The sequence below is a fragment of the Ctenopharyngodon idella genome, chromosome 10, assembly GCF_019924925.1.
Source record: "Ctenopharyngodon idella isolate HZGC_01 chromosome 10, HZGC01, whole genome shotgun sequence".
NCBI classification, from domain to species: domain Eukaryota; kingdom Metazoa; phylum Chordata; class Actinopteri; order Cypriniformes; family Xenocyprididae; genus Ctenopharyngodon; species Ctenopharyngodon idella.
Window position 1 is genome coordinate 6,176,345 of NC_067229.1, and position 23,031 is coordinate 6,199,375.

The 23,031-nt window shown below is 35.7% G+C and overlaps 1 protein-coding gene across 5 annotated transcripts in view; it reads right to left on the reverse strand.

The window, feature by feature from the left end:
- LOC127519737 (zinc finger protein 239-like) overlaps window positions 1-11,033 on the reverse strand; it is a 76,676-nt gene extending 65,643 nt beyond the window's left edge. The window contains exons 1-6 of one of the 5 annotated variants that reach the window (XM_051907227.1): window positions 10,893-11,030; window positions 8,477-8,616; window positions 6,965-8,267; window positions 5,500-5,582; window positions 5,189-5,207; window positions 2,428-4,908 (exon numbers count right to left, since the gene is read on the reverse strand). In XM_051907227.1, the coding sequence (XP_051763187.1) occupies window positions 4,890-4,908; window positions 5,189-5,207; window positions 5,500-5,582; window positions 6,965-8,267; window positions 8,477-8,525 (1,473 nt within the window). In that variant the 5' untranslated portion in view covers window positions 8,526-8,616; window positions 10,893-11,030 and the 3' untranslated portion in view covers window positions 2,428-4,889. The other 4 variants (XM_051907221.1, XM_051907226.1, XM_051907228.1 and 1 more) reach the window with 4 other exon arrangements.
- Between the last annotated feature and the right edge of the window lie 11,998 nt (window positions 11,034-23,031).

Below are 23,031 nucleotides of genomic sequence, written 5' to 3' on the forward strand. Positions count from 1 at the left end.
ACTTTTACTATCATTGTCACAACAGAAATATGAAGACGCTAAAGACGAGAGAGGGTTGCTCATTTTCCCAGAAAAGCAAATCCACAATTTGGATGAATGGCGTGGTGTCAAGAAACCACCCCATGCGTTATTTTGGCAACGGATCAAGCATTCTGCATGCTTTAAATCAGACACAGAGACAAAGGAGTTTGAAAAAATAACATTTAATTAAATTAATTAGGGACAGAGAGAGATATTATGCATGTCCATTATCTGTGTCTGTGCAGCATTTCTCTAATAATGATCAATCTAATCTAGTAATCTAGTTTAATTACATCAAAAACAGTTACATTACCACTTTGTTTTAGCTTTTTAGCTTTTCAGTAAGCTATTAAAGCTATTTTATAAATAATTATAACATTGATAGCTTAAAAACGAATAAAAAATAATTAAATCGCTTCACTCCGAGCAGAATCAGTTTTTTAACATTTGTGTTCATGTGTTCCTTCTGTAACACTAGTCAAGTCAAGTCAAGTCAAGTCCCCTTTATTTATATAGCGCTTTTTAGAATGCAGATTGTGTCAAAGCAGCTTTACAGTGATAACTGTTATATAATTTTGGCTGCACAGAAACTCTTAAAGAAAATGTTGTCAATGCAGGCAGATGCAAAGCACTGTTGAATATCAAATGTCAAGTGTCCCCAACTAAGCAAGCCAAAGGCGACAGCGGCAAGGAACCCAAAATCCAACAGGTGACATCAGGTGGCAAACAGGTGGCAAATAGGTGTTAAAATGGAGAAAATCTTTTCTATCTTATCATTAAAGATAGGTCTATTGGTTGATCTCTTGAGTATTTTCCTACTTTCTCTCTGATCCCACATGTTGATTGTAAAGGCTGGAAACAGGCAAATTCAGAATATATAGAGAAAAAAACAGATTTTGAGGTTTTTATTAAGTGTACTTAAGTAAGTCTGTTCTAGTAGACAAATGTATATACACACACACACACTGTCATAGAGAGAGTAAGAGACATTGTTCTTTCATTTCAATAAACCTGTTTTTGAACAATATCATATGGTATGCATGTGTTTTTTTGCTTCTTTTGTCTATCTGTTACAACCTACCCAGGTAGTGGGGTAGGTTGTAACAAAGGAACACCTTGTAATTAACATTAACTCACAAGGTCTGTGATATTCTTGTAGAGGGTTGAATTGGTTCCATTTGTAGTAAACAAATGTGGGTACTTTGTATAAAAGTTTGAGAACTCAAGCTAAACAATTCAGCAAGTTATAGGTGCTGAAGCAAGTAGTGTTACAACCATCCCCGGTCTCCCCTATTAGATATTTACTTACTTTTGATGATGTTCTTAAAGAGTCCCGCGTGGCTCCTCGCAGGCTCAAATATGAAGTATTTAGCAGTAACACTTCAACTATATGGGGTCTTCTCAATTGCTAGGATGGCCCGTTAACAAGCGCCGTCGAAGGCCGTCTCAATTCGAAAGACTCTTGCCAAAAGTCCCCGTGTGTGTCCGTGCATACTCAGTTATTAGTCTACATTACTGCCCTCAACCTAGAGATGATGGGCGTGTTCGAAGCACGCTTACTGAAGCCTCGAAACCTCCTTTGCGAATCATTTGTTTCGAAGAGCGCATCTCTAGTGATGTGTAGGTCATAAACGATTCGTTCATGTTGAACGAAACTTTATGACTCGGAAATAACGAGTTGTCTAAGAGAGTGATTCATTCATTTTGTGTTGGCCGCTCAAAATTCTATGGGTTCTATTCAGTAAACTTAAATGAGTTCGAGTTTCATCACATGACAGCCCCATATAAGGCAGGGGTTTTTAAACCCAATGGATGTGGTAATAAAGAGTTGGTTAATGCTTTAAACTTCATCCGATTGGGAAAATCACTTTGATAAAACAAAGATACTTGTTTACAGTGGATTCTAATCTTCAGAAAATATCTTAGCATGTAATACAAAGAAACACCCTTGTTAAATGATTTATGTCCTTTGTGTTATTACTGAATAAAATTTAGTTAAACCATTCAGGATGGAAAATAGAAATACACACTATCCCCTGGTTTCACAGACAAGGCTTAGGCTAGTCCTAGACTAAAATGCATGTTTGAGCTGTTTTAACTGAAAGTAACTTGCACTGACATATCCTAAAATATGTGAGAGCCATTGTTTTTGTCTCAAGATGCATACCAGTAATGTTTTTTTTTTTTTAGTGTATGTTTATAAAAGCTACTTAAATACCCTAATTGAACTAAGGCTTAGTCCTGGCTTAGGCTAAGCCCTGTCTGTGAAACCGGGCCTATGTTTATTAGTCCATAATAAATCACATAAAAAGTTGTATTTTTTAACTGAAAAGTTACATGTAAACCCACACACACCACAGATCTTTAAGAAACAATTAACAATAAAAAGAGACTGACAGGAACAAGAACAGGGCAGAATTTTTTTTATTTTTCAGAAAATGTTTATTGCACGTCTTTTGATAATTATATTATAGTTATGCAACTATAATACAGTCAATAATACTAATGTATTTGTTGTAAGATACTGAGCCGGGAAGCGGTCACGTGAAAAAAGATTTTAATTATATTCTGCTGAAACAAACGAAATGACTTGAAAAATGATCAGTAAAAAGATCCGAACTTCCATGTGAATGAAGGCGGAGCTGCAGAGCACACCTACCTATTATGTTATCACCACGGACCAATGGTAGAATGAAGGCGTTTACCAACCGGAACAAACTTTTCCGGAAAGTTGAGCTGTTTTGAACTCCTGAAACGAACACAAAACAAACTTTGTTTTTGGCCTGATTTTATTTGAAATGACTTCACATTAGGGAGCACATTAGGAAGTTTATGTAAGAAAGAGACCACCAGAGGGAGCTACAGACAACATTTAAAATCTAATGCATTTTCGGAGAAAAAAAAAAAAAAGGTAAATTAAAAAAAATTAAATAACCTGCAGGTGGACAATATGCAACAACAACAGTGATAAAATCATGGCAAATGAGTCAACAAAATGGAATGAAATGTAATAAATTTACTGCTAAAGTTTTGCCAGAGTTTGTTGCCTATTTGAAATGCTATACTAACCAGTTATTTCTAAGGCAAGAAACAAAAAAGTGATTTTGATACTTGGTGTAACTTTCGATTTCTATTACTGCTTTTTATTTCTGTTTATGCATCCAAGTAGGCTTGCACAAAAGCCCTGTTTTTCAGTTGTTGTTTTTAAACAGAATGAACATGTACCTGCTCAGATTCAGAGTCAAAGTGAGACCCGCTGTGGCCTTTGGTCAATAAAACATGTCTATTATTGAAGCTACAATGTTGATGTTCAACCAGAATGTGTTGCAGTTAGTCTTGCATGTTTCATAGCTGCTGTACCGCAGAATAAAATAAGAACATAGTTCAAACTGAAAACTCTTTAATATTTCACTATATAATGATCAACTGAATTAATTACAAAACAACTACATATTCTCTGGAAGTTGAGTCATCACAGATCTGACAATCACAGAACACCCAAGTATATCAGAATACGCAAAGATCAGCTACTGCCTTCAGATGGGAAATCTGGCACAGGACACTAAACACTTATCTGATCATGACTGATTTTATTTTAAATGACCTATTAATTTCACATTCATTATGAATAGGTGATGCCCTGTTTATCTGCTTCCAAATCAAGTCATCTCATTTTCATGGTAGGCTACTCAACGGCTAAATCGGCATCCCTTTCGGCACACTCAGTGTCCGATTTCACATTTGTTTCATTCACTCCTTCAAGTGGACTATATTAGTAGAGTAATGTAGGGAATAGTGAATGAGGGTGTAGGGGGCGATTTCGAAAATAGCATTGGAGTCTCTACTAATGAGCTGATGATCTGTGTTTGATTAAGGAGACATGGAAAACATGCAGTGTTGGGGGGCCTCCAGGAATGTGGTTGGGAACCCCTGCTCTAAAACAATAAGCAAAAATGTTAAAATTGAAAAATGTTGTTTTTGTAAAAACACAGTTCTATTAAAGCAAATCACAGCTAATCAATTTATCTTTCCTATCTCCACAACTCGATTTATTTATGTCCATCCCTGGTTCAGCTCAGTACTGCAAGCTATGGGAATCTTCTTTCTCCCTCCTCCTCCTCCCCAGCACCACCTGTCTAAATGTGATACGAGGGTTCTCATTACTTTACCTTGCTGCAGCATGTATCCTAATCCTTGTAATTCTGAGCGGTAAGCTTTCCCTCATGCCAGCAGCAGTATAGTAGATCTAGTCCGGCAAGACCACTTCTACCCATATTACATTCTTGTCAATAAATGCTATTAATTCTATTTTGAGAGTTGCCGTGATTGAGAATGTGAAGCGCTGTAAACCACTCACCTCACCTCAGAAGACTTGAAGCTGACTATATCTTTAAACAAGGACGTCCCACACTCAAAGCACATATGATACTTTAAATCACTGTCTCTATTCTGGTGTATTTTAAAACCATCCAGTCGTGAAAAACTCCACACAAAGAACACACAAGACTTTTCCTTTCAGGTGCTTCTTCAGGGAATCTGCCAAAAAAGGTTTTTACCACACTGATCACAGTTAAATAGTCTTTCTCCAGATGTAAATTAAAAGCACTTACATGTGTGTGGCTTCTTTATCATGTGTATCTTTAGGTTTACTTTTAGTGTGAAAGTCTTTCCACACTAATCACATGTGAAGGGAATGTGAACTTTAAGACTTTTTGTGTGGGAAACTGTTTCCAAGATGAGAGCAGGTTTTTTTTTTTATTACTCTTTATTTTAGTAAAAAATTACTTCCAGTCTGTGAGTGACTCAAAGATTTTTCTCCAGCATTGACATGAATTTTCTCCTCCACTTCACTCAGTTCTTCACTTTCCTTATTCTCTTCCAGCAGGTCTAAAATGAAAGTAAAATGCTTTAATTTTCAGTAAATCATGAAAACAAATCATAAAAGGGAGGATTTTCTCTTTTTTTCTGTTTATTACCCATTCACAATCTGAAAGTTAAGTTACCCATGCTGCATACACTTCAAGTTTTCAAGTTCAGTGTGCTTATGTCACCAAATGATCTCAAATATGCATTTGTAGCAGCTTTAAACATGTGACAGTGACACAGAGCTTTTATGATATTGGACAGCACATTTCTCAGGGTTCCCACTCTTTCTGATCAATGGTACCTGGAAATTAACACACTCCCTGAAAAAAAGAGTGAGAATATTCCTTACTTTGTGTGAAAGGGCCTTTAGACATTACAGCTGCCAGAAGGGCCTTTTCCTAAAAGTACATAATTCATTTGGGTTTTTTATGTGCTATCATTTGTCAATTTTTTTTTATTGTACTATATGTGATAAATGTTTTAACATGAAATGATTTGAAGAAGTTTTAATTTTTGCTGCCAAACATGCCCCTCGCTCTTATGATGATCTTTAGCCACCAAATCTAGTAAGCCTTCAGCATTATTAATAAGAAATCAAAAATAAACACCGACCTCTTTGTTCTTCAGTATCATGAAGAACTGTCCATTCCTCAATGTCATCATCTTCCAGTGTAACTGTGATCTCTGTGGATGTTCTGCCAAAAACAGTTTACCAAAAATTGATGCAAGATAAATATTAAACATTTCCAATTTTTCCAGAAGTGACACTGATCATGTGACTCAAGATTTTCTAGTCATGCTGGATAATGTGGATAATCAATTTGTGTTAAAGGATTAGTTCACTTTCAAATGAAAATTAGCCCATGCTTTACTCACCCTCAAGCCATCCTAGGTGTATATGACTTTCTTCTTTCTGATGAACACAATTGGAGAAATATTAATAAATATCCTGATGCATCCGAGCTTTATAATGGCAGTCAACAGGGTTCATGAGTATGAGCTGAAGAAAGTGCTTCCATCCATCATAAATGTGTACTCCACACGGCTCCGGGGAGTTACTAAACTTCTTTGTGTAAAAAATATCCATATTTAAACAAGTTATGAAGTAAAATATCTAGCTTCCGCCAGACCGCCTTCCGTATTCAAGTTACGAAAAAGTGTAAACTGGCGTCACGTCAGTTACACTTTTTTCGTAAGTTGAATAGGAAAGGCGTAGGATGGAGCATAAGCTTTGTGAACTGCAAGAGTTTTACGCTTTCTTCGTACATTGAATACAGAAGGCAGTCTGTCAGAAGTTCGATATTTGACTTCATGACTTGTTTAAATAAGGATTTAAATATGGATATGTTTTTACACAAATGAATCACTTCGCATCAGAAGGCCTTTATTAACCCCCGGAGCCATGTGGAGTACGTTTACGATGGATAGTTGTGGATGGAAGCACTTTCTTCATCTCATACTCACAACCCCTGTTGACTGCCATTATAAAGCTCAGATGCGTCAGGATATTTATTAATATATCTCAGATTATGTTCATCAGAAAGAAGAAAGTCATATAGACCTAGGATGGCTTGAGGGTGAGTTAAGCTTGGGCTAATTTTTATTTAAAAGTGAACTAATCCTTTAAAGCCACAGCAACATGTTCGTTTTCTTAAATTATTTTTGATGTTCATTTAAGTTTGTCGTAAATTTGTCCTACTTAAATGATTTGGCTCTGTTTCACTTTAATCTCCATTTTTTAGTTTATCTGAATCTCACACCATGTCCCAACCACATGTGACATGACAAGATTCCAGTGATTCTAGTCACAATGCAGCACAATGTGGTACAATCACAAATGACCAAAGCATATCTGATGTTTAACATCGTTATGTGGAGAGGGATTTATGAATTTTCAAAGTTGACAGGGATATCTAGCATAACGATGCGATAATAGAAACTAAGCAACCAAGAATATGTCCTGCCACACACTTAAACAATTAAGACATAAATTTATACAGGAGATGGTTTTTTTTTTTGCTTATCACATTATTGCATCACAATTAGAAAGTGCAGATTCTGACAATGAAGTACTTACCGTGAATTTGGACAACTGTTTTTTGTATGAGTGAGAAGAGTAGCTAATTGCGTAAAACTCTTCCGACAGGCATGGCAGTGATACGGCTTCTCTCCGGTGTGGATCCTCTCATGTGCTTTCAGATGTTGTGACTGACTGAATCTCTTGTCACAGTGTGAACACTTGTAAGGCTTTTCTCCAGTGTGAACCCTCTGGTGACGTTTCAATTTGTAAGCTGTAGCAAATGTCCTCAAACACTCAACGCATGCATGAGCTTCAAAACCGGTATGTATTTTCTGGTGTATTTTAAAAGCACCCAGCCATTTAAAATTCTTTCCACATGAAGAACACATATAAGGCTTCTCCTTTGCATGAACTTTCAGGTGCTTCTTCAGGGTATCTGCCCCAAAAAAGTTTTTACCACACTGATCACAGAAAAATTTTCTTTCTCCAGAATGAGAATACAGATGCGATTTAAAAGCGCTTACATGTTTGAAACTCATCCCACACTGATCACATATGTACGGCTTCTCTCCGGTGTGGATATTCATGTGATCATTAAGGGTTCCTTTTTGTGTGAAACTCTTCCCGCACTGATCACATGTGTACGGCTTCTCTCCAGTGTGGGTCTTCTCATGAGTTTTCATGTTTCCTAACTGACTGAATCTCTTGTCACAGTGTGAACACTTGTAAGGTTTTTCTCCAGTGTGAACTCTCTGGTGCTTTTTCAATTCAACATTTTCAAAAAAGGTCTTCCCACAATCAAAGCACATATGATTCTTCACACCGCTGTGTCTTCTTTTCTGGTGTAATTTTAAAGCAACCAGCTGACTGAAGTTTTTTCCACACAAAGGACACACATGAGGCCTCTCCTTTGAATGAACATTCAGGTGAACCTTCAGTGCATCTGCCCCAACAAAGTTTTTACCACACTGATCACATGTGTATGGCTTCTCTCCAATGTGGATTTTCATGTGTTCTTTAAGGTTTCCTTTTCGTGTGAAACTCTTCCCACACTGATCACATGTGTGCGGCTTCTCTCCAGTGTGGATTGCTGTGTGTTTCTTAAGGTTTCCTTTTAGTGTGAAGCTCTTCCCGCACTGATCACATGCGAAAGGCTTCTCTCCACTATGTATTCTTATGTGAAGTTTAAGACTTTTCTTGTATGGGAAACTCTTTCCACAAGGAGGGCAGGTGAAAATTTTTTTGACTCCTTTTTTCAGTTCAAAATTACTTTCAGTCTGTAAGCAACTTTCTTCAGTTTTGACACATTTTTCTTCTGCTTCACTAATTTCTTCACTCTCCTTGTTCTCTTCCATCATGTCTAAAATGAAAGTAAAAAGCTTTAATTTTAAACATGAAAAACTCACCTGTACCCAACTCGTGTTCGTTAGATTATTTGCTACTTCAATGTAATTTATCACATTTTATGACTTCTCTAACTAAAACCACTATATCTACTGAACTGCTTGAAGTTTTATAATCTAAATGTTCTTCAGCATCATTACTAAAGAATCAAGAATAAACACCAACCTTCATCAGTATCTTCATCTTTTATTCTGCAGGGTTCTGGATCATTCATGTTCTCATTTTTTTTAATAAACTCTCATAAAATCTTCTTCACTTGATGAGAATATTCCAGTATTTATTGGTGAATTGTGGTCATAGAAGATCTACAAAAAATATAAAATAATAAATCAGTTATTAAATCAATAATTTCATTAATTCAAGCATTTTAAAAGCTTATTTTGTGTTCATCTGTCAAAATGTGAAAGGGTTAGGGTTAGTTACTAACAAATTCATTTTTAACCACTTTCTTTTTTTCTTACCTTTATCTGCAATATGGGCATACTGACAAAGAAATACAGAAAAAAAGAATATTTATTTAAAAAAACAAAATAATACACTTCAGGCCTGGCAAGATGTAAAGAGGTTCTGTGGATCCTTTGCTAAAATTTCTCTGTTAGCTCCTCTGTCCTCCAATCCAGACCTGCCGCCTGCTCTTGGAAAATCCTTGTTTATAAAGTGGAAAGAATATGGTATATACCAGTTTCAACATTTGTTTACCATTTGCTTCCTTAAGTCCTTCTCAGATTTAAACTCAGAGTTCAAGATTCCAAATCAGGAGTTTTACAAATATTTGCAAATACACCATTTGATACCCAATTTTGAAAAGGCAGGCTGACTATCACTGGAGTGGTCCAAGATAGAGGAGATTCTGATGAATTCAACAACATTAAAAGGGAAAATCTCTGTGATATATTGTGCTCTTTTAGACCATCATTAATCTTCTCATGCATCACTTAAAAAGGTTATCTTGGGTTAACTTTAAAGACCAGTGGGGAACTATATGTAAGAATGTTTTCACCTAATTATCTTGTAACAAAATAACAGAACAAAACTACAAATTTATGCACAGGATGTACTTCACCCCACTTTGTCTGAGTAAAATACACCCTAATGTATCACATAGATGTCACCGATGTAAAACATACACAGGATCAATTATGCACCTCTTCTGTGAATGTAGAAAACTTTTGATCTGTTTTGATCAAAAACTTTTTGTGTAATTTTAAGTTGATCATGTGTAAAAAGAAAGAGAGAGAGAGAGAGAGAGAGAGAGAGAGAGAGAGAGAGAGACAATACTGTGTCCAACACAACATGTGTTAACTATCATCCAATCACATTGCTGCTACGTCACTCCGCAAGCAGTTAAGCAAGTTCGCGCCTCTTTCTTCGTCAGTGGATGACTTAAAAAATTGCTTTTACTTTATTGCATTCATTTTAACTGGTCAAAAATAGCACATCTATGACACAAATTGTGTGATTTATGACACATTAGTGTGTTAAATATTTTATGCCTGTGTTAAGAAGAATAACACACTGGTTGAGTTAAAAGTAACACAAAACGTGTTGTCCTTAACTAGACACACGGGTGTGTTAAGATACAACACAGGTTGTTTTTTTTATCTGTTTTAAGAGTGTATAGCAAACACAATTAGATGTCATGCTAAATTTCTGACACTGTCAAAATGATCAAAGGCTATCTTTGATCGCAAGACCATGAAAATAAACAGTTTTTATTTATTAAAATCTTTATATTTTGTTTACCTTCATTCATTAAAACATCATTATTAGACATACACACGGCAGTCATAAATGATTACAATTCAATTCTAATGTATTTGTTGAAACGTGGGAGCCAGAGAGAACACGTCATTATTTTTTATTTACATTAAGCAACATATAATGTAATACAATATTATTTATTTTCTCTTTATTCATTAAAATGCATTACGTTAGCATCATAGGCACACATGGCAGTCATAATCATTACAATTCAAGTCTTATTATAATTGGTAAAACCTGAAAGAACAAAAAAGAAAACATCGATTTTTTTTTTTAAGACAGTATAAATTGTCACTCAATATTACACAACGCCTATTATTAAATACTTTTCTCATAGTAAAATCTACATATAGATACCAACATTAGCGGACAGGCAGTCGATAATTAAAGCTATTTCCTCACAAAAGCGGTTTATTCAGCATTGTGAAGTCTCTACTCCACTGACATCCATTAAACAAAAACGGCCTCGATCTCTGTCTCCTTCTCTGTGTACCGCAGTGTTAGCGTTAGCATTTACGTTTTGGGGGTTTTTTTTCGGCAAGCTTGCTTTCAAGTGGCTTTGTTGCAGCACTGCTGGATCGATCCCCAAGATTTTCCCTCACAGACAAGATTGACTGTTACATTATCACGTCAAAACATTAAAACGATCATTCACACCAACATACAAAAACACTGTAGCTGAGATCTCAGTGAATTTAACACTAGTTCCTTCCTCACATTGTCGCTAAGCTATTTCAGTCAACACAGACCAGAAAAGACCCCGAAGAAAATGTTAAATTCTTTTATGAATCAGTAAATATAGGAAACCCCGGGAACTCACCTCACTCAGGACAGAAGACTGCTCGCTGTGGAGGGAGGGAGGGAGCTAGCTGTGACGGCATCAGAGCGAGGCGAAACATTTTTTATACCAAATCTGATTTTAATAAAAAGTGCTTCCTTTTTCTCGTTTTAGGATGATTCTGGAGAAAATGGGACTGCTGATGAAGGTCACTGCCTTGCAGGCCAAAAAAAAAAGAGAAAGAGAACTCAAAAAAAATACAAAGTAAGCAAGTTAACTGACACATCTTTGCTGAAATGTATTGTGCTGTTGTTGTTTTGTTAACAGGCATGGTTTATTTGCTCTGCCTTAGGATTGCAAGTGTCATGGGACAGGCGATGGAGTGAGTGGTTTGTCCTAATGAATGAAGTGTTGGGACAGAGGCATTCCAACAACCCCCTGTCCTAATTGCCTCCATCCGTGAGGACACACCAGGGCCAAGTTCAGCAGTGGATGACCAAGATGAGGAGGAGCCAGCGCCAGAGAGAAGGAGAAAGAGAGACAGAGAGGACGAGTTCATGGATTTGATCAGGGAAGACAGTAGATTGCAGAGGAGAGGAGAGCAAGGAGAGGATGGACAGACTTTTCTCTCTTCTTGAGAGAATGCTGGATAAATAAAATTTAAAAATGAGTAAATGAAATAATATATATATGAGAAGTCCTATACATGATTTATCTCGCATCTTGCCATAAGATGGCGCCCGCAGATGAATCATCCATCCATCCATTCATTCATTTTAATTGATTATTAAATCAGTTTATACATAAGGTTTATACATAATTTCCATGACAGAATTCTGCCAGTTTGATAAAATGATTAATTAAATGATTAAATGATTATTAAACAGCAACAAAAACTATGCAAAAGCGGCAGCCCTTCCGGTGCATTCAGTGTCCAAATTCACTCAGTCGTTTTCAATCCTCCTTCAAGTGAACTATATTAGTGAACTAATGTAGGGAATAGTGAAGAGGGTATGGGGGCGATTTCAGATTCAGCCTCCATTTCCATTAAAGCGACAGATTACCTATATTGTAGAGCTGATCATATCTCGTGTAACCGCTCAATCAGCATTTCAAATACAGAAAGACATTAATAAAACAGTTTGTAAACAATATTTCCTGTAGCATTACATTTACCTCAGGCAAGTCATTCAATGTGCACAGCATTTTGTTTAATATACGCGCTATATTCAACCCAATTAGCATATATATTCATTATATTTTACCTTACCTGACATTTTGATTATTTCATGTATGTTTACATAAGTCATGAAAACAAGTTATGATAGCCACTGTGTAAATAATTATATTTCAACAATGATTTGGAGTAGAAACATAATTTTAAAATTACATTTAAAAGTTAATGAAAAAAAACAAACTTATATGCAATTGTTTTCATACAATTTTTGAGTGTTGATTATTATATCTAAAAATAATCAGCAACTGAATTAAATAGTTTGGACTCTGTTGTTAATTGTAACGTTTAATATAGTAATGTGCAAGTAAGGGACCCCTATATAGTTTACAGCATTAGCATTAGCATGTATCCTTAAAAACGTTTAATTAATTGAATTTATTTAAAGACAGAGACACAATTTGTTCTGTAAACTACTAAACGTACAGAACTGTGACTTCAAAACGTACTGAACCATCAGTTATGCACCCCTAGACAGTATAATGCCAGACACTGTGGTCATTGAGCTGGGGAAAGTTGATAAAGACTCATATGATGTAGTAAATATCTTGCACCTTTTCCATCCTTTAGCTCTGTTGTTCCATATTAATGTTGGTTGTTACACCACATGTTAAGAAATCCACAGCAAAGCAGATCAGAAGTATATGAATTTTGGATCTAAACTAGCCGGATCAAGCTGGTCTCCTCCAGACTTGCAGAAAAGTACTTTAGTGCTTTAAAAAGTACTTTATTATATTAAAAGTGCAGTTAGTCTTCAATGGTCTGAAGGCCACAACTGTGTTGACAACATCAAGCACAAGACAATAGATATAGTCTGCATGGGGTTTTGTTGTTGATGTTGTTCAGTGTCGCTCAAATAAACATTATTTTGTCATGGTAAGGAGTTATATGAAGAATCTTTCACTGTTTACTAAATGCTTCAGTTCAAACAGTTCATATCATGCTCTAAAGATGCTGCCATTATGTATGCACAGTTGTTTGACTAATATATAACTGAGCTTGAGCCCACATTTATTTAAAAAGTGTGTATTTGCTCATGTGTGTAAACTATGAGTTGTATAAAGTGGTGAGTTCATGTCAGTGACACCAGAGGGAGCCTCAAAGCAGCTCGACAACATTTGAAATCTTGGGCTGAAGATGTGAAGCATTCAAACATGGACAGGGTTTAGTTTAGAATTATTTATCAGATCCAATCGATAGTTTGATAGTCTTTGTCTCCTATGTTCTTTGATGCAGTTTTATTTTGCATTATTTTATTGCACAACCAAAAGTTAATACGTTTTACCACAAAATTGGATCCAACATAGAAACTTAATAAAAGGGGGATGATCCTGGATGACCCAGAATGATGATACTAACCAGCCAAACCTTGAACCATCATGGAACCTGATTCAGTCTAATCCGCCATGATTGATATCTGAGGCGATGAACATTGATGAACAGGGTTAGTTCACCCAAAAATGAAAATTCTGTCATTAATTACTCACCTTTATGTCATTCCACCCCCTTAAGACCTTCATCTTCGGATATTTTTGATGAAATCTGAGAACTCTTTGACTCCTCCATAGACAGCAATTTAATTACCACTGTCGAGGCCCAGAAAGGTACTAAAGGCATCGTTAAAATAGTCCATGTGACTGCAGTGGTTCAACCGTAATTTTTTGAAGGGACGAGAATACTTTTTGTGCGCAAAACGCTGTTCATGTGAGCAGCACGACGCATGCATGTGCTTGTTGAATAAAGTCGTTATTTTTGTTTTGTTTTTGCACTCAAAAAGTATTCTCGTCACTTCATAAAATTAAGGTTGAACCACTGTAGTCACATGGACTATTTAACAATGCGTTTAGTACCTTTCTGGGCCTGACTATGGAGGAGTCAGACAGCTCTCGGAATTCATCAAAAATATCTTAAAGTGCCCCTATTATGGATTTTTGAAAATTACCTTTTATGTAGTGTGTAATATAGCTCTAAGTGAATGAATACATCCTGCAAAGTTTTAAATCTGAAAGTGCACTGTATATAAAGTTGTCTCTCAAAAAAATCGACTCAGAGTCAATTAAACGAGTCGTTTGTAAACCGAATCCCAAGCCGTTTCGTTGTGACATCACAACGAAACATTAACATATTGCCTGCCCACTTATTGCACACGCAGACGCCAGGGAAAATTAATTTTTTCAACAATACCACAGCAGTACAATCTTTTGTTGTGTTCCCGTCATTTTACTGACGACTGCTTCTCAAACCTCGGGGAGTTTAACGCAGGAATCACAAAACGCTTGGTCGTAAAATATGGATCAATGCCCAGTTTATTTGGACCAGCTTGCTCCTCTGAATCTCAACCTGTAAGTATGATTAATAATCGATGTTTATATTTCTAGCGATCATTCAAAATTACGCAATTTTGTATGTTATGTTGTGTAACGTACATCCTTTGTATGTCTCCTGCTAACCGGCTAACTCACCTTCCTGTAGTTCTGCTATTCAGATGTGGGTCCAATATTGTCTAAAAAATGTGTCGATTAATGCAGCTTGTCTGTCTTATTACTTGGAGTAATGATCAAGGATGGAGCACGACTTTTGTTTACAAAGTGTAATACATTATCATCTATTCACGTTTGTGCTCGGCTAACGTGGGAGTTTACAACATAGCTGTGGGCCCGGTTCGCTTACATAACTGTAAAACAAACTGTTTTTTCCTCTGCGTTTTGGAGCTCTATCTTTAATATGTTAAGATGCTCGTCCGCGCTAACAAGTTGAAGTATTCTCTCTGTAAACATTGTAATGTCAAACAATGATATAGCCATTTTTTACTTTGTTAATAGTTATGATGAAAAAGTCTGTGTACACATCTGGCCTAAATGTTTATCTTATGTTAGAGGTTTTCAGCTTCTCTTGACATTCTGATACAGTTCCCACTGGTGCACTTACATAAAGTATAACAGTGACGCTGCTATCACGTCTTATAAATAACACAAACTAAGGTGACACTTACCATAGACAAACGTCCTACTCCAGTCGTGATTGCGAATCAGTTTCTGGTTGATCGACTACTTCAGACGTTTCATCGTCGGGCTCGAATTGATACGGTAAAATCGATGCTATCTTTTCTGTCCATACATTGTATTCAATGTCTTGCGAATTGATAGCTGTCATTCACTTATAGCAATGGTCGCGCAGTGCGCGCAGTAGACCAATCACAAAAGACTGGGCCATCTGACCAATCAGAGCAGTGTAGGCTCACGGAAAGGAGGGGTTTAGAGAAACTGATTCTGTGAACTGCTTCTAACGAATCGTTTACGAGGTGAAATTCATTGAGGTGAAATTAAATTTATACTATGAGAAAACGAAAGTGTTTTTTGACCTTGCATGCATGTAAACCTGTTGTAGGAGACTCCCAAAACAATATTAGGAAACTTTAAAAAGGCATAATAGGGGCACTTTAATTCGTGTTCCGAAGATGAACGAAGGTCATATGGGTGTGGAAAAACATGAGGGTGAGTAATTAATGACAGAATTTTCGTTTTTTCTTTAAATATGCTCCTCCCCCTCAGCAGTGATCGGTGGTAAGGATTTACATCACAAAATCTTTCTTAAACCTTTCTTAAATCTTTTATATGGTTTAAGTATAAAGTATAAAATATTTTTTTGTTGTTGTAATTGTCATTAAAAGAGGAGGATTCAGGAATTAAATTAGAAGAGAACAAGAAGAGTCCCACTGGATTAAGGCCAACTGCATGTGTTATTTACAAAAGGGCACAATAAGCAGTTTATTTTGGAAACTGGTTTTCCAGGATTTAGACTAGAGGATCACAATCACAATACATAGAGCAGAAAAAAAGCTGACCACACCATAAACAAACAGATCAAATCTGTCTAGTTGATCTGTTTCTGCTGATAGCAAATGCTATGCATTAAAAAATCCGTAAAAATAGGGCACAATGTACTGTATTAATCTGACAGACTTTTCCGTATTTATTTTTTACAGGTGTTTTACCTGTATTTTGAATTTTGAACTTCATTGCGTTGTGTTTTAGGGTTAATGGAAATGTCCGTAAAATTTCTGTTATTTTACAGATTTATTTTTTACAGTGTGGATCAAAAGAAGATTTTGTATATTATTATAATTATTACAAGACAGAAAGATGCCAGGGAGATTCTTGTCGCTGTTTAGCTTCACTGTTAAACCTTGCCGTAAAAAAATGGCCAAATTCTGACAGTAACAAACCATTTTCCATTAAAACAGTAATATACTGTAGGAAACAATGCATTCTGGGTAATATTTGTCATTTTCGAGAAAATAGCCTACAGGAATATACTGTGAGTTAACAGCGCTCAAAGTTGACACTCAGAGGCTGTGTGCCAAATCACACCCTATACCCTCATTCACTATTCCCTACATTAGTTCACTAATATAGTACACTTGACAGAGTTAATTAAAAAAAGTGAGTGAATTCAGACACTGATGAACACCTGATTAGCAGAATCACTGAAGGACAGAGAAACAAGACCAGAAAAAAGAGAAGAGACGAGCAGAAACACAAGAACTACAACTGACTTTCAGCCACACTGAGTGTGAAACCAGTTTACAAACCAGTTTAACATTATTTCTTTCATACATGTACAGAAGATCTTGTTGAGAATTAACAGATTTGGATGTTGATGTTTTATTGAAAATAAAAATGTATTGAAGTTTGCAGTCACCATCGTGGTGACCAGTGTCTGCTTTAGTTGGACTCTTGACTCTTTAACATTAGTTTTCTCTGGCTGCTGTAACTGAATGTTTATAAAACATACGTTATGGCAGGAAAAAGCCAACATGAAGTTGATCAGGTGATTTTGTCTGTTTTGATGGTGTCGTAATCATCTTGGTCTTATCTAATTCACTGATCTCTTTCTGTGTCTACTTTTTGATTTAGTGTGCATTTTATGTTTATTGATTATACTGTGTTTGTAAATCAATAGTGTAACAACCAGTGTTTCAGTTATTTAAAATTCAGTGACAATGTTTCAGTTATTTAGGAGAATATATAAACCATGTAGCACATAAAACATTTTGAGCGCCTGTGTAACTTGGACAGCAGAGACATCAACAATCAGAATATGAATCTCAACAATGGTGACATCCAAAAGTTTAATGTTGCAATGCATGCTGGGTGCCAGCATAGTACAAAACTCTCAGCATGCACTGCAGCATGAATAAATTATGCATCTCAATGGTCCTTTTTTATTGCCACCATTGTTGAGATTGATGTGCTGATTTTTGATATCTGTGTGTGTCTAAATAATGCTGCAGTTGTTTTTTGTGCATTGTGTTTTAAAAATAAGCTCTTTTTAGCTAATTGTTGGAACTCTTGCTGTAGTTTCGCAGTGGTGATAATGTAAAGTCCTAGTCTGTTAATAACAGAGGTGAAAAGTCCAGAGATCAAAAAGTAAAAGTCCTGCCATATTTTTATTCCACCCATTGAAGCTGGTGTTAAAGTTAATGAGAAATTAATTGAGTGATGATTGACCATTTTTGAAGACACCTGATGTTAACAAGCAGAATCACCAAAGGAGAAAAATCAAAATCATGGGGATCAGTGTTTGCTTTAGTTGAGCTCTTGACCCTTGACTTTTTAATATTAGATTTGGTTTGGGCTGTTGTAACTGAGTTGTAACAGCCAGACAAACAAAGTGAAAAGATGATCAGGTGGTGTTGGTTATGTTTTCACATAATCATTATTTGATCTGAAGCACTGAACTCATTTAGAGCCCAATCTCTGAGTTAGATTCACATTATTGATTACAGCAGCACTGTGATTCTACAGCAGAAGAGCAGCTTTTTCAATATAATCCAAAGAATTTCTTAAACGCTGTTCTAATAATAAATAAAATAAATAAATAAATAAAAATTGACTGAGTTTTTCTTTTAGGCACACACAGACATCAAGAATCAGCGTATGAATCTCAACAACGGTGACAAGCAACATATTCTGATCAACTCTGAACATTAGAAAACAAGCTACTAAAAGGTCACATAAAAACAGCAAAAAATAAAATAGTTAGAGTAAAGAAAATTACTAAGACAATTCAGCTCATAATTTATTCATGCAGCAATGCATGATGGGAGCCATGGATGAATTTTGATTGGTGGCACCCAGAATGCATTGCAACATGCTTTATTATTCTCACCATCGTTGAGATTCACAAGCTGATTCTTGGTGTCTGTGTCTCTAAATGATTTTTTTTTTTTTTTTTTTTAATCAGAACAACTTTTAAAAAATCTTTTGTGCTGTAAAAGCTGATCTTCTGCTGTAGAGTCACAGTGCTGCTGTAATCAATAATGTAAATCTAACTCAGAGATTGGGCTCTAAATGAGTCCAGTGACTCACATCAAATAATGATTATGTGAAAACATAACCAACACCACCTGATCAGCTGTTCTCTTTGCTTGTCTAGCTATTGAACTTCAGTTACAACAGCCAACCAAAATGTAATATTAAAAAGTCAAGGGTCAAGAGCTCAACTAAAGCAAACACTTTGTTTTTTCTTCTTTGGTGATTCTGCTTGTTAACATCAGGTGTCTTCAATAATGGTCCATCATCACTCAATTAATTTAATACTGCTTCAGTGGGTTGAATAAAAATATGGCAGGACTTTTACTTTCTAACCCCTGGACTTTCCACCTCTGGTTAATAATGTAACAAGGGATAAAACACAGTATGAATTCAGTGAATCAAAAGACTATGTGATGGTTATATTTTCATCAATACATAACTATCAACACTCAATAGCTTTTTTCTTCTTCACGTTTGTTTCTGCTATAACAAAATTGGCTTGCAAAAATAGCCTAAGCAGGCAAAAAAAAAAAAAAAAAAAAAAATTGATGTATAAAAGGTCATGGGTCAAGAGCTCAACTAAAGCAAACACTGATCTCGTCAATGGTGACATCAAACCAAACATTTTCAATAAAACAGCAACATCTAAACTTCTGTTAATTCTCAATAAGGTCTTCTGTAGAAAAAAAAGTTAAACTGATCAGTAATACGTGTAATAGTGTGTAATGGCTGGAAGACAGTTGTAGTTCTTGTGTTTCTGCTTGTATTTTTTCCGTTCTTGTTCATCTTTTCAGTGGTTCTGCTTGTTAACAGCAGGTGTTCATCATTAATGCTCAATCATCACTTACATATTAACTTAATTATCTCACTGCAACACTGTGTCAATGTTACTTTTACTCTGTAGTTTGGACACTAGATGATGTTCCTGTGGGGTTGAAAGGGTTAAAGGTGTAAGATAAAAAGACACACCCACAAAATGTATTTTAACAGTAACAAACTGTAAGTTAAAAAAAACAGTGTTGGCAGTAGTTTACTGTAAAATTGAGTTTTGTGGGTCACCGTTGTGCTGAAGAGTAGAGCCTGTGCTTAGGTTCAGGAGAAGAACAAGGAGTACTGATGATATGCTGCATGTTGTTTTATTTAACAGATAATGACTGTGTAGTTGCCGATGAAGTGAAAATCTCTTTATTTAAAATGTGTTTAGTTAACTCTAATGAAATATGTTCATAGTAATAACATGCTCACATTATTAGCATATAATAAATATTAATTCATAAATTTAAATGGCAGTCAGACAATTTGAGGCAGTTGGTTTCTGCAAATGAAATGAGATAACAAGTTTTAATTTAGTGCATGGTATCTTTACAGTAACATACTGTAGATTACAGTAAATAACTGTACAATCAACAGTAAATTACTGGCAACAGTGTTGCCAGTATTTTACTGTAAAAAAGCCTGGCAAGGTCTAACAGTGTTGATAAGCATTATATTATGATTTTACATTTTAACTGTATTAGAGTACAACTTTAACAGCAACCAGCAACCAGGCTAAACAGATCATAAAGAAACCTGAAACTTAAAAATAATGTTTGAATTGGATTAATCTAACAATATTTGATAATTCTGAAATAAATTAGCCAACAATCTCATGGAGAAAACCATCCACTGCCAGTAGAAGATGCAAAACAAAACCTCTCAAGGGCAGAACAGTTATGAACTTTAAATGTTCTCAGCATTATCTATAACGAGTATGAAAATATTATTAAAATTCTTTGACATGCTTATCACAAACTTTCTTAAAGGAATAGCTCACCCAAAAACGAAAACTACCCCATGATTTACCCTCAAGCCACCCTAGGTGTATATTACTTTCTTCTTTCAGACGTATACAATCAGAGTTATATTAAATAATGTCCTGGCTTTTTCAAGTTTTATAATGGCAGTAAATAGAGAATGAGATTTTGAAGCCCAAAAAAGTGCAATCCTCCATCATAAAAGATAACCACAATAACCAGTTTTCGACAGATGGCCATACACATTGATTTACGGCAAAAGAGTGAACTCTGACTCAACGCATGACACATTGATGAACGCGGAAGCATAGAGGAGAGAGCAAAACAAAACACCAGTCACTAATTAGAAGTCTAAAATGAGAACTTTAAAGAGAAATGTCAGAGGATTTCAATATAAGAGAAGCTTGAGTTTGATACTCCTATACATCGCATCAGGAGTTACTCTTTTGCTGTAAGTCAACATGCGTATACAGCTGTCTGCTGGAAGCTAGTTATTTTAATTTTTAAAGTTTTAAATATTTATATTTTTCTTACACAACTGCATCACACTTCAGAAGGCCTTTATTAACCCCCCCAGAGCCGTGGATATCTTTTAGGATGGATGGTTGCACTTTTTTGGGCTTCAAAATCTCATCCTATATTTACTGCCATTATAAAGCATAGAAGAGCCAGGACATTATTTATTATAACTCTTTTTTTATTCACCTGAAAGAAGAAAGTCATATACACCTAGGATGGCTTGAGGGTGAGTAAATCATGGGGTAGTTTTCATTTTTGGGTGAACTATCCCTTTAAGTCTTGATGCTTTTGCATTGAAGCTGTTGTGCACAAGGCCTCTTTTTCATTGCAGAATGAACATGAGATGCTTTGTGCTTTTACTAGCAGCTCATCAGAGTCAGAATGATACCTGCGGTCATTGAAGGTACATGTGGTTTTGTGTTGTTTGAATGCAGCTGCAGGTGCATGGGCGTTTTGGACACATGAGAATGCATGTTTTTGTTTGTGTGTTGGTGTGTCTATATGTGCCCGCAACAAGTGGGTGAAGGGCTGCTTCTGCCCACGTGAAACCCCCTTACCAGAGCTCCATGCTTCAATGGAAACAAATGTTGTGAGAACCTGTCACAGAGTTAAGTTTTGTATACTAACACTAATTTAATACTAATCCAAGATTCAGCCCATTGTCATTATGCAGGTACAAGATTAGATCATTGACGTTAATGAACTGGAAATCAGGTTTACAGTAAACTATCTTCATCCTTCATGCAACATTGAGGAGCCATTTCACATTTTTGAAGCGGCCATTTTGGTTTCGACTTGTTTCACCTCCAGAAGAGTTTGACTGAATATGTGCAACCCAATGGAATTCTTAAAAACATTATTATGTTTGGTAGCTCTACAAAAGCGGCTTTACTACTTAAAAACATTTCATAATATATTGGTGATCCTTCACATTACAGCAAAAGCTTGTTGATGATGAACCTGCTGGTCTGAAAGGGAAGTAACTGATACTTTGCTCCCAGGACAAAAGAAATAAAAGTCCCATTGAATGATCATGTTGTCTGATCCTGGCCTTGAATAGTCATGACTGAGAACAAAGACTGTACTGAGACAGAATATAAAGAGCAAAATTTATCATTCAGGACATTCAGTATGGTTCTCACCACCGTTCACAGCTGCAACCACATAAATGTTTATAAACTAGATTTTGAATATCAATTTGATCAGGTTTTGTGCAGCATGGTCTGATGGCCATGTGACCCAAATCTGCCAGAGTTTGCTAAAGTTATCCATTATCTAAAATTATAAAAAATCTTCTTTAATCCTGCCAAGATTGATGTACTTTAGATACATCACTGTACAGCCTTAATCTGAAGAGAACGTTGAAAAGGATGCTGGTTCTTAGCTGTAAAGGAAATGGTGGCCAGAACCCAATGTTTCAAAAGAAAAAACCCTGAGAAGAACAGTTACTGCTTCTCTTCTGAGTGGTCTAGGTGTTGTACATTGGCTGTTTGGAATAGCATACCAACATTCGACTCTTTTTCTGCTGTATACCTATTGATGACCTATTATATTTGCCAAAATATGCAGTATACAACAGAGCACACTGCATGGAAGACTGTATTTCCAGATAGTAATGTGCTTGACTTTAGACCTGACACTGGGGAGTGGCACACAACTCAACCAAAACCAGGCATTAGAGAAAATAAACTAATTATTGCAAAGCACAATAACACACTGCAAATCTATCTTTTGAAGAATATGTGCCCATATATAATATAGAAATGATCATTAATATTTTGTTGCTGGATTATATCTGTTCAAGTCAACATTTATGTAAATATGCTATGTATAAATTTCTTTAAATATGTGTCAGTCAAAATTGAAGGGTTTCTTTAGCTTGGTTCATTAAAGCATGTTGGTTTAATGTAAAAGCAAAATTAATCATATATTACTTGGTAAACTAGTAAAATAAAATTACTTGCAAAATGGCCATTTAAACAGCTAGATTTCAAGATTAGACAGCTAGATTGCTGTTTAAATAGGACACATATAATAAAAATATTATAGTTTTATTATATTAGTATTAGTGGTATTTCTGTGGGGGAAAAAAGGAAATTAGAAAGTTTTGCTAAAAAACTACTTTGAAGAAGAAGACTTTACAAGGGGAAATATCTAAATAGCTTATATAACAAAATATATAGCATTCTTTCGATATATAAAAACTATGCTGGATTTAAACTGTGAAAAAAAACTGAACTGAGGGAGGGAGGGAGGGAGGGAGGGAGCAAGAGTGTGTAATGTAAACCTGTAGATCTTCTCAAATATCAAGCTGTCTT